The sequence below is a fragment of the Phalaenopsis equestris genome, unplaced genomic scaffold (genome assembly GCF_001263595.1).
Source record: "Phalaenopsis equestris unplaced genomic scaffold, ASM126359v1 Scaffold000128, whole genome shotgun sequence".
Lineage (NCBI taxonomy): Eukaryota > Viridiplantae > Streptophyta > Magnoliopsida > Asparagales > Orchidaceae > Phalaenopsis > Phalaenopsis equestris.
In genome coordinates, this window is record NW_018164570.1 from 349,419 (window position 1) to 363,010 (window position 13,592).

General features: G+C 34.9%; 1 protein-coding gene across 1 annotated transcript in view; it reads left to right on the top strand.

Moving 5' to 3' along the window:
• LOC110021275 (rho GTPase-activating protein 7) overlaps positions 1-13,592 on the top strand; it is a gene marked incomplete in the record, with an annotated part of 99,358 nt that overhangs the window by 32,326 nt on the left and 53,440 nt on the right. Inside the window, 2 exon segments of the mRNA XM_020719707.1 lie at positions 9,388-9,475; positions 12,985-13,228. Coding sequence (XP_020575366.1) covers positions 9,388-9,475; positions 12,985-13,228 — 332 coding nt within the window.

Sequence of the window (13,592 nt, forward strand, 5' to 3'; positions counted from 1 at the left end):
TATATGAATTATGTTGTGGAAGTATTCTAATTGTGTTGTGCCAAATATGAGCAATACTATTATTTACCCTTACTAGAGATGCTATAAAGAACATCGACTAATTTATAGTTTGAATGTTATTAAAGTTTGAATAGTTCTGAAGACCAGCTAGGCAAGGAAGATACTAGCTCTCACTTTAGAGTTCCCTCCTTACTCCACCTGGAGGCTAACATATCGTATCAAAACCTAAAACTATAAACCAAATTGGGGGCTTTAGCCTGTCAATCTAAAGTTCTCTAATTCTACACCCTTCAAAGTTTATTTTCCTATTTATTTGCACAACCTCATACACTACATTCTCATCCATGAAATCAAATGTGATTCTTACCATTTGTTGATTGGGACAATACAATCTCGGATCTTACATGTTCTCACAACATGTATTAAAATCTTAATTGGTTAAATAAAAAAGTAAATGAAGTAAAATGTTTAAAATCATCATTTCTTCTAACATTAAAGATTAATACTTCACACAACTTCCCCTAATACCTAATCACTAATCACTTTAAGGAAAAATATAAAGAAAAATACTCAGAATTTATGAAGAAAACACAACCACACTTGATTTTGAAAATAGAAATTATGCATAAAAACAAGAAGTCTAAATTAAAGTCAAATGTAGTCACAAAGATAAAAACTTATCTCAAATCCTCTCAACCAAAGTTTTGAAGTTCATTTGAATCTTTTCCTTCACTTACAATACAAAATACAACTCAAAATAAAAAAAAAGGTGAGCGGCGGCGGCGTATGTGGTGATCGACACTTGATTGGTCTGGATGGATTCTCTCTTTTATGGATGATCCAAGTCTTCTTTTATATATTTTCAAAAGGTGTCTTGGTGCATCTTCAAAATGTGTCTTCATTCAAAGAATCTTCTAGAAGTTGTCTCCTTTCAAAAGCCAATTGAATGAATTTTCGTGTTCATTAACTATTTCTCACGTTTTCACTTGTTCCAAACTCCTATTCAAAAATTTGTTGAAATTTAATAAATAATCAAATAACTATTTCTGGCGCTTAAGCGCGGGGTACCTGGCGTGAGCCAGTCCTGGTCGCTTAGACGCCTTAGTTCATTTTTGCTCAAAATTTGATTTATTTTCACTCATTTTACCATTTTTCATCTTTTTGATTGTATCTGAAAGAAAAACACGTAAATATCTTTCATTAAAGTGCAATATCTCAAAAATAGGTATAAGTACATAAAGACTATATATTTTAGGTGTATCAGCAACCACGAATTGTGTTTTATTTTTTCACATGAAAAAGTTTCGCCACATGAATGAGCATTAACTCAAGGTAGATCGTCGATCATGTACGGTCCCGACCCAATTGGTGTAAGTATAAACTACAACATAGTGAGAGCTGTGACGAGAGAACAACAAATCTGAGCTTAGTGTCTTTTAAGTAGTGGATGATTCGATGTGGACAACTGCGAGATGGTGCTCGTAGAGATCATGCATGAACTGATTGACAATACCAAGGGCACGTATGAGCTAGGTAAATGAGTTTCCCTAATAGTCGTTGGCAGTGCCTTGTTCACCTAAACGACATTGGGAACACCTGCCAATTTTTCATTTGGATCCATCAGAACAACTATTGGTTTGCGTAGAAGTAGCTTTTTGCCAGTTAGTAAATCTGTCACATTTTTGTGCTGGGAATGGTTAATGCACCGAGAGGATCGAGCTACATTCATACCTAGTAAATATTAGAGAACTAGGAATCCAAGTTCATTTTAAAAGATATGGCAAGGATAGTTTTGAGATATTTCAAAGTCGGCAGATCATTATCGATGAGTATGTTGTCGCCGACATAGACAATGAGGATGACAATACAGTCATCGGGTGAGTGGCAGAACAATATCTTCTGATCAGATTGGGCCTGCAATAAAACATGACCCACAACAACTTGTATAAACTTGATGAACCAAGCCCGACGGGATTGTTTCAATCCATAAATAAACTTCCGTAGTCGACACACTTGTCCACTGGAAGAGGTTGAGTCAAATTCCGATGGGAGAGACATATACACCTCTTTTGTAAGATCACCATTAAGGAATTCATTCTTGACATCCAACTGGAGTAAAAGCCAATCTAAATTCACGACAAGGGATAAGAGAACCCGAATGGTATTTAGTTTGTCCATCTTTATATATGTTAATGCGATGCATGCAATTATATTCTTAATTTTCTTAACTATAATTCTTTCTTTCTAACAAAGCTAAAAACTTGATCCAAAGCAAAAGCTAGATAAATTATTAACATCTAAGCAAATAAGAATACAATTATAATATTTAAATATGGGATACTATGCAAGTATACGTATCGTTATCAAGTAATATAAGACTTTTTGATTAAGTTCTGAATATCGCGCTCACAGGAAAAACTACAATACGCACTTTACAAAACAAAAGAAATTAGATAACAAAATTCTACTTAGCAAAACATTCTTGCTTAAACTCTATATGTTATAATAATAATGAAAGTTCAAATTTTTTTGTAATTTTTTATAATTAAAAATAAAGTAAGCAACTAACTAATTTAACTTGACATTTGCAAGATGAATAATGAAATTTTAATTTTTTTGTAATTTTTTATAATTAAAAATAAAGTAAGCAACTAACTAATTTAACTTGACATTTGCAAGATGAATACAATATAAATAAAATATTTTTTTCCTTATCATGAATCAGTAATAAGTATATGAATTATGTTGTGGAAGTATTCTAATTGTGTTGTGCCAAATAGGAGCAATACTATTATTTACCCTTACTAGAGATGCTATAAAGAACAATGACTAATTTATAGTTTGAATGTCTTGAAGGTGGGTTAGGTAAGGAAGATACTAGCTCTCACTTTAGAGTTCGCTCCTCCCTCCACCTGGAGGCTAACATATCGTATTAAAACCTAAAACTATAAACCAAATTGGGGGCTTTAGCCTGTCAATCTAAAGTTCTCTAATTCTACACCCTTCAAAGTTTATTTTCCTATTTATTTGCACTCAACCTCATACACTACATTCTCATCCATGAAATCGAATGTGATTCTTACCATTTGTTGATTGAGACAATACAATCTCGGATCTTACATGTTCTCACAACATGTATTAAAATCTTAATTGGTTAAATCAAAAAGTAAATGAAGTAAAATATTTAAAATCATCATTTCTAAATGAAGTAAAATGTTTAAAATCATCATTTCTTCTAACATTAAAGATTAATACTTCACACAACTTCCCCTAATACCTAATCACTAATCACTTTAAGGAAAAATATAAAGAAAAATACTCAGAATTTATGAAGAAAACACAGCCACACTTGATTTTGAAAATAGAAATTATGCATAAAAACAAGAAGTCTAAATTAAAGTCAAATGTAGTCACAAAGATAAAAACTTATCTCAACTCAAAATAAAAAAAAAAGTGAGCGGCGGCGGCGTATGTGGTGATCGACACTGGATTGGTCTGGATGGATTCTCTCTTTTATGGATGATCCAAGTCTACTTTTATAATTTTCCAAAAGGTGTCTTGGTGCATCTTCAAAATGTGTCTTCATTCAAAGAATCTTCTAGAAGTTGTCTTCTTTCAAAAGCCAATTGAATGAATTTTTGTGTTCATTAACTATTTCTCACGTTTTCACCAAGGGTTTCTTCAAACACCTCTTCAAAAATTCATCCAAAGTCAATGAATCATCAAATAACTATTTCTGGCGCTTAAGCGCGGGGTACCTGGCGTGAGCCAGTCCTGGTCGCTTAGACGCCTTAGTTCATTTTTGCTCAAAATTTGATTTATTTTCACTCATTTTACCATTTTTCATCTTTTTGATTGTATCTGAAAGAAAAACACGTAAATATCTTTCATTAAAGTGCAATATCTCAAAAATAGGTATAAGTACATAAAGACTATATATTTTAGGTGTATCAGCAACCACGAATTGTGTTTTATTTTTTCACATGAAAAAGTTTCGCCACATGAATGAGCATTAACTCAAGGTAGATCGTCGATCATGTACGGTCCCGACCCAATTGGTGTACGTATAAACTACAACATAGTGAGAGCTGTGATGAGAGAACAACAAATCTGAGCTTAATGTCTTTTAAGTAGTGGATGATTCGATGTGGAAAACTGCGAGATGGTGCTCGTAGAGATCATGCATGAACTGATTGACAATACCAAGGGCACGTATGAGCTAGGTAAATGAGTTTCCCTACTAGTCGTTGGCAGTGCCTTTTTCACCTAAACGACATTGGGAACACCTACCAATTTTTCATTTGGATCCATCAGAACAGCTATTGGTTTGCGTAGAAGTAGCTTTTTGCCAGTTAGTAAATCTGTCACATTTTTGTGCTGGGAATGGTTAATGCACCGAGAGGATCGAGCTACATTCATACCTAGTAAATATTAGAGAACTAGGAATCCAAGTTCATTTTAAAAGATATGGCAAGGATAGTTTTGAGATATTTCAAAGTCGGCAGATCATTATCGATGAGTATGTTGTCGCCGACATAGACAATGAGGATGACAATACAGTCATCGGGTGAGTGGCAGAACAATATCTTCTGATCAGATTGGGCCTGCAATAAAACATGACCCACAACAACTTGTATAAACTTGATGAACCAAGCCCGACGGGATTGTTTCAATCCATAAATAAACTTCCGTAGTCGACACACTTGTCCACTGGAAGAGGTTGAGTCAAATTCCGATGGGAGAGACATATACACCTCTTTTGTAAGATCACCATTAAGGAATTCATTCTTGACATCCAACTTGAGTAAAAGCCAATCCAAATTCACGACAAGGGATAACAGAACCCGAATGGTATTTAGTTTGTCCGCTAGAGCAAACGTCTCTTCATAATCAACTCTATATGTCTTTAAATAGCCTTTAGCAACCAGCCGTTCCTTGTTGCTTTCAAAAGATTCATCAGGGTTAGATTTAATGCTGAAAATCCACCTGCAACCAATTGCTTTTCTTTTTGTGGAAGATCGTCAACATCCCATGTATGGTTGCTTCAAAGGGAATTCATCTAAGCCATGACTGCAGACTTCCAGGTCAGGTTAGCCAATGTTGCCTCAATAGTAGATGGGAGACAATGATTCGTCAATTAAGTGGCAAAGGCTTTGCAGGTTGGAGAGTTGTGGAATCAGACATTTTGCGAAGGGATAAAAAGTGCATGCCTGTTTATGTATCTCAAAGGGGGAATTCAACTCCTCATTTAGAGGAGTGATCCCCATAAGTTGAGAGAGCATCGTTACAAGGATGTCGGCCTGAGCGGATTCCAAGATCTGTTGCGAGGTAGCGGGCTCGAGTGTGGGGGCATTGGGACGAGTCTCAACCGTGAGTTTGATACATCGAGTATAGAAAGGTAGAGTGGATGGAAGTGATGTTGGTCTAGTTGGTGATGGATCTAGTGGGACTGAGGGTTTCTCAGTCACAAAGGTTGTAGGAGTAGGTAGAATATCCAACGGAGTAAGAAAATGAACAACATACAACAAATCTAGCTTCCCCTCACTCTAGATAGTGCGAGGGAAGTCGGGTATAATTTCAAAAAAGTGACATCGACACTCAATATATTTTACAGGTGGTAGGATCAAAACACTTATAGCCTTTTTGTTTGGCTGAATAGCCGAGGAACACATTTAATCAAGCGGGGATCAAGTTTATTCTGTGTCGGTGTAGTTTTGCGAACAAGAGCTGTGCACCCAAATATTCTGGGATATAATGTGGTGAAGAACCAATTGATAGGAAAACACGACATTAAGATGGATAGTGGGATCTGAAAAATTGTGAATTTTTGTGAGAACTTTGTAATGAGATATGTTGTGGTAAGGACAACACCATATGAAAATCATTTAGGGACATTAGTTTGAAACAAAATAGAACGAGCCACTTCGAGAATGTGTCGGTTTTTCAACTCGGCTATCTCATTTTGTTTTGGAGTATCCATACAAGAGTTATGGTAGAGGATGCCCTTACTTAGAATTCTCTTAAAATAGACTTAAAGTACTCCTTACCATTGTCGAACCGAAGGACTTAAATGAAGGTTTTGAATTGGGTCAAAATGAAAGAATAAAAGTTTTTGGAGGTGACTGCAGCTTCAGATTTATCTTTTAATATATAGATTCACGTTATTCGATTGTGGTCATCAATTAGAGTAACCACCATTTATTAGTGTAGCTTGCAGTTCGAGAGGGTCCCCATAAATCACTATGAATCAGTGAAAATAGAAAATAATGAGTGTAACGGTAGGGCGGATATGGAACACGATGGTATTTTGCTAAATGACTAATTTCACATTTAAAAATAGATGGATTCATATCAATAAATATTAGGGGGTACAATTGTTTTAAATAGTGAAAATTAGGAGGACCCAAGAGACAATATAATAGCATAATTGGACAAGCACTAAAAATGGAAAAATTACAACTACGCGATTGAGTATTAGCATCATCAATGCCATATTCTTAGAATTAGAGCTTGGCTACCTGCTTAGTAGTTCCAATCCTCCTCTCCAAACGATGATCCTGAAAGATGCGAACATCAGGAGTGAAATGAACAACACAATCAAGGTCATATGTCAAATTATTGAATGATAAGAGGTTGCTCTTGAGCAAATGTTGGGTTGCAATAGAATTACAGGAGCCATCGATAATTTTAATAGTCTTACCTTGAGCACAGAGAATATGTCGAAAAAACTTGAGAGCACCCGTTCATGTGATTCGTGGCACCTGAATCAATAATCCATGAATTAGAAAAAGGATCAATTAGTTCCATAGAAAGGTTACCTTGACTAACGTGGGAGGTTGACAGGCTTGAGGATAGCTGACTGGATCCAAGCAGCTTTAAGTGTTCCATTGGACTCTATTGATGGAATTTGGTGATTCAGGGATGTTATAAGTGTGGGCTGGCTGAATGGTTGTGAAACACACGATTCTTTTCAGAATTTTTTTTGAAGAGAGTCAGGGATGTTATAAGTGTGGGCTGGCTGAATGGTTTTGAAACACACGATTCTTTTTCAGAATTTTTTTTGAAGAGAGAGATCCACGAGAGTGTCCTACATATAGTCATAGTAGATGTTACATTCCATCCATAAGGAAACCAAATCATTCTAGTACTATGTCACTGTCTTTGACCTATGTTTTACCTCGCGGATCTCATTCGACACCTCGTAGAGTTGTCCAAAATTGTCTACGTCCTAGTAGCTATTGCGAACTATAACCCGAAAGGCACTTGCAGTTATAAGAAATAGGTAAGAACGACCAATCGAGGTCTTCATGGAATTAATTAGCCATGCCATAAACATTGAGTTCTTACTTCCCATGCTGCATATGTTGGGTAAGTCTTTAGAGGTTCACAAATCATACCTGTAAGTTGGCTGAATTTACCTTGACAAATGACGATACTGCTTGAGACCATTTGAGGAAATTAGAGTCGTTGAGTTTGTGGGTTGTAATCTGGAAGTTATTGTGATTTTCATGCCCTCTGGTCTGCGGGAGGATAGAGGCAGGTGTCGATCCTCCGCAAGGCTCAAAGGCACTATTAGAAGGAATCTTGGAGGTGGAGTCCGCCATGATTCCGACGGAGCTAAATGTGAGGTTCGGATGCTGAGACATAAACGAAGACGATCCTTTACTAGGCTTTCAGCACAAGAGGTTTCTAGTGGTATATACAGCCGGCTGGAGGGAGATCCGGCAACAGGAGGTCCTGCAGGGGAGAGGTCGGACTGCAGCGAGGAACTCTGAGGGTGTTTTGGGGAAGGGATCTGGCGGTACAGCCTGCAGGAATAACGTCCAGCTGCAGGAAGAAAAACTTTAGCAGTATAGCTGGGCAGGAAGAACATCCAGAGGCAGGAAAAAACTGCAGAAAACTTCAGGGAAGCAATTCGGCTGGGAAGGGAGGTCTGGCTGCAAGAAAAATTGCCGTGGTAGGCCTGCAGGGGAGGTTCCGGCAGCTAGGATAAGATCTCGGAGGCAAGGGCAAGATCCCTTAGCTCTGATATCATGTAGGTTTCGGGAATAAAGTAGGATAATATTATTGATATCAGAAGGGTTATAAATGCATGATAATTTCTTTTTGACTTCTTGACCGAGAACTGTGAAGGACCAAATTGGGTAGAAACTTTCACTAATTTCTCAAGCTGTTACTATTCAATCTTCAAAGCATCTAAATTAGTGCTGAATTTTTATCATACAAAAGGAAGGGATTGTCGACATGTAGAGGGTTGGAATTTATTCGTAGCCAAGTAACTCCTTTCATTCAATAATAAACCTGTTTACAAAAGTCGATGGGATTTGTTTTTTTTCCTTGAAGAACCTTTGAGCACGTTAGCACTAAAATAATTTCACAAACGGACTAGTGAAAAAAAAATAATTCGAGACTTCTTTGAGTTCCTGGGTTGCAAATTAATAATAAAGTTTTTACTGAACGTCTAATAGCATTTGATCCCGCAAAAATCCTTAATGTATTGGTCTTTATCTTTGAAATGTTTCAACTCCCATGCTATAGTATCATGCTAACTTTATGTTATCACAGTGTGACCAACACTAACTACCGAAGTTGTTATAATTCACCAGTATACTGATTATCTTCTGTGATATTACCTAACATGCTTTAATTACCATGAATTTGAATTTGTGAACTGACCAAAATTTTCTGTTACTTGCATTCTTTCATAAAACACTGAGAATACGGATAGCAGTTTATCATCCCATAAGTTCTATTTGAACTTTTTATTTGCAATATGTGTTTTTGCTATTTTGTGGAGGTTTTGTGTATATCTATTTCTGAGTAGTGAAGTCATTGTTGCTATTTTGTGGAGGTTTTGTGTATATCTATTTCCGAGTAGTGAAGTCATTGGTGAATTACACACACACACACACACACAAACTTATATCTTGGCGCTTGTGTATTCAAATGACATATTTACTTTGCTTCAGTTTTTTTATATGCATATTTATGTTGGCATATAGGGCAACTTTTTGTATTTTTAGATCCTGCTCATTGAGCTGTTTTATTTAAGTTTTGCAGTTGCATTTCTTTCTTATTTTTGATGGTATGTTTGTTATATTTAAACTCTTTTGTAAAAGTTATGCATGTGCCCTAAAGTTTCTAGGGAATGTTTGTTAAATTGTACACAAATAACCACGTGATGAATAAGCCTAGAAGCAGCCTGCTGTTTACCTTCTCAAATTTAAATTGGTATTTGTTCTTTCTAGGATGACAAAATGGAACATTAAAAAAACAGATTGATGATGTTCTTATAATATTTGCCTTCTACAATAACATTTTGCCCTTGTGCAATCTGATGTTGAACTATTTTGCGACTCATTATTATTATTTTTTCTTATTATCTAGGATTCGAACTTAGGGAAGATCGTTTGAAAGAAATGCGTTCTGCAATAGTGAACACATTTCCAGAACCAAATCGTAAGCTATTGCAGAGGTACTTCCTGTTCAATTTTTTCTTGGTATGATGTATTTGGTCTTTATTTGGTCTTCTAAGAGCTTATTTTGTATAGATGTTTTAATTTTTACATTTTATTTGTTTTATTAAAAAAATCTGCATTTGGTTTGCATTCATTCATCTTTTTTTCAGCTAACAAATTTAGGATACATGAATGATCTAAATGCATGCTCGAACCAACTATAACACTCTTTTTATAATATTGGATGAATTCTTTCATTATGAATATGAACATTTTCCTAATATTTTGATTGAAAACAGAAATTATTGCTATTGATGAGCTAGGTAACCTCTTGTTATATTGGTTAATCATTGATCTGGCTTGCATAAAGATATCAGTATAGCCTTTAGTTATTACTCTTTAATGCCAGAAATATCTCCTGTAACCCCTTAAAAATTATTGCATGTACACAACTTGATCTTAAAGTTTTCCATTACAATTGTCTATTATAGATGCTAAAATGTTGGCATGCGAATGCCAATATGCTCATTGGTATTGGATTGAACTATTACTTTATATTAATTACCCCGAAATTGATAAAATTTGGTTCCTTGGGATGTGTTCTTGAGGGATACTACCTTAGACTTGAGCACCAACCTTGATTATGGAGTATATTTGCAATATAGTTAGTAAAGAAATCGACGGGACAATTTTTTTTCGCAATTAGCTTGGTGTTAGTTTAAGAAACAATGTGAATGGTTTGGAGCTGAACTTTAATTTGCAATTTTTCTTTGTTTTGAGTTTTGGCTTCCTGCAGCGCCCTTTATTGTCTTCAATTATTATTTTTTTTATCTGAGAGTTTGGTTCAAAAGCCATAGATCGGTCAAAAATTGATTTGATTTTTTGTTGAAATTTTTCTTGGTTTTTTTTATCTGAGAGTTTGGTTCAAAAGCCATAGACCGATTTGATTTTTTGTTGAAATTTTTCTTGGTTCAAAGCGCATAAGTGGATCCATTAGCAAAATAATTTGATGGTCGTAATTTTCGATCCAAGTTCGATTGGAGGTGGAGAAACGATCAATAGAAGAATTTAAAATAAAAATCATTTAAAATTTGATATAATTTAGTTTTGTAATATTTCTATAAGAAAGCTTCTTTTGCCACATATTTTGCGTATGTACTCAAAATCATTTTATTTTTGGGCCTTTTGATTAAATTTGAATGGCTCAGAGTAAAACTCTCAACCATTCTCCCATTTTATTTCATAAAGATCGAAGAGCTATCAGTACCCCCCTGTTCATTTCTTTTCTCACTCAAAGACTTTCAATTGTGTTTTTTACCCTGAGAAGCACGAGCCCTAAGCCTGATTCCCTCCTCTTTTGTCCTTTCCCTCTTCTAGACTTTTCTATCCGTTGCTGTTGTTTTTGACTATGGTCATTGTTCTTTCATTTCGGCTCTCTTCCATTCATCTCCCAGTGGAGGTGACAAACCTTAGAAGGGCGTTATTCGTTGCCTTGATTTGTATTAACAATTTCTTGGATACGTTCTTTCATTTCTGATTTGCCTTGTTTCTATTATATCTATTTTGTAAATTAGTTGATACAAAGTGATTCTTTATTTTGTTATAATGAATTAATGATTAATGTTCTTGAGATATCTCCTATTTGAATGTTTGATAGCCTGAGACTAACATACATTATGGGAAGTATGATTGCTGGATGCTTGAGATGAAAGTTTGTTATGATTATTGTTATCGTTCACAGTGCTTAGTTTCTATTTTGGAAGCTTGGTTTATTGCATTTTCCTGAATCATTATATTTGTCATGAGAATTCATTCTATTTCCTGATGTCTTTAATTCTTCATATGAGGCGTGAGTTTCCTTCATATTGCAGTCCTTCAATTTACTGCTGTTTTTAATTCTTCACTTTGCCGCATCAGTAACTTAAATGATACAGTTTCTCATAGATGCATTGTCCAGCCATTCGGAACATTAATTTGGTTGCAGTTCATGTCATCTTCCAGTTGGCAATACGTCTAATCTTATAGAAAGTGTTACATTTTTTTAGGAGCAGAAGGGCAAAAGACTTGGATCAAATGTTTGGAAGTATTTTAATCAATTATTGTGATAAAAGAAGATAAAAAACTATTGAGAATGACATGTAATTTATGAGTTAAATCATGTAAAAAAAAAAAAAAAAACATTGCAACATATCTCATATATGTAGGTATTCTAGGACTAATCATTGCATGAAACCAGAGGATAAGGGGAAATGAAATATTTTTTGATCCAATTGTTGATGATATTGAAAAGGTTACTTAATGCTTTATTTTTATGTCTCAGTTTTTTATGATCACAAAATTAGAAATATCATTTTAAAAATGATTTCATTTTTAGTGATTATAGAACTAAAATTTTAATCTTTATGTAATTTTTTTTTTACTTAAATGGCTTCATTTTCTTAAGATTTTTGTTTCTCTGGCTTTGAGATTTCGTACGAATGGGGTGTCTTCTGATCTGACATCAAAATTGGAAGAAAAAATGTGCAAACTTTATGTAAAAAGTAGTAGTTTTCTGCTTTTGTAGATTGATGCTGCATGATTAGACAGAAATTGTGTTGTAGATTGAGAATGATTTTATTAAGAGCTTTGATTGTACATGGACTTTAATTTACTTGAGAATCTGTTTAATTTCTTGTAAACATCTCAGTTTACATTTTCTTTTTATTTTGTTTATTGTTGTCAGTCACCATAATAAATTGCTTTTACTATTTCTGATAACATTTCAGTAGTATTTTGAGTGTTTTAAAATAAAAAAAATTAATTAATTTTGAGATAATCTGAAATCAAAACGAGCCAGCTTGCATTTGATCTAATTTGATTCATGCTGGCTCAGAATGAAGTACAATCGATCAACAATTTGACTTCGATGCACTTTTATTTCATTCTATTCGATTTCAAGCCACCCTTGTGTTTGCTCAAAATTGAATTGTTCTCAATCCTATTTTCATCTGAGTTGAGTGGCACCAATTTTTCTAAAATAAAATTAGGAAAACATTGGCATATTTTTCAGAATACAATGTGTACGTTTTTTTTTTAGCTGATTTTAGACATTTGAAACTTTTTTGGTTCTTGGCTTTTCTCAAAATTCAATTGTTCTCCATTCTATTGTTTTCTGAGCTGACTGACTCCAATATTTTTAAATTTAAATATAATATAAAAAATATTGGCTTGTTTTTCTGATCACAATGGGTAAGCTTTCTTAACTGATTTAGGATATTTGATCCATTTTTCTCTTTTTATAGGGCAGTTGATGCGTGATTTTGGAATATACTTTTTCTTACAATGACTTGATGATATATCAGCCTATGAAAACGTTTTTCAGATCTGTATTGGTTATTTGCTTAATATACATTTGCCATCATTAGAACTTAGTTTCTATTTGAGGTAGTTCTCTTTCCATCCTTTACTTTAATATTTTGACCTGATCTATCCATGATATTATATTTCTTGACTTACAATCTCAAATTGCTTGCTATTTTTGATCAAGGGTTTTGAAAATGATGCACACAATTGCTTTGCATACTACTGAGAATCGGATGACTCCATCTGCTGTTGCTGCTTGTATGGCACCTTTGTTGCTGCGTCCACTTCTTGCTGGTGAATGTGAATTAGAGGATGACTTTGATGCAAATGGAGGTAGTTCTGCTCAGCTTTTGGCTGCTGCAAATGCTGCAAACAATGCTCAGGCCATCGTCACAACTCTACTAGAGGAATATGATAGTATTTTTGATGTAAGGCTCTACTGTTTTTTCTTTAGGGGGATTTACATACATACCACACAAACCATAACAATTCAAATATCTCACACCTAAACTTCATTATTTACATATTTCGGACTCCGTTAACTTTGTTAACAAGTCGAAGGATGGCGGTTACGTTGTAGGCCATGCCTGCCAATGTCAACTTGCCGGATATCCTTATTATGGGGACGAACGGCCAAGTCCGAAAGCCAGTGCCACTGCATAAAGGCTCTTTCGAGAGACTCGATCTTGCAGCCCCATGAAATATTTGTCAGGTTGTTGGTATTCGAAGGGAACTCCTCGGCGGAGATCGATCAACACATGCTGCAATGAGCTGCGTGCTTGAGGTTGAGAA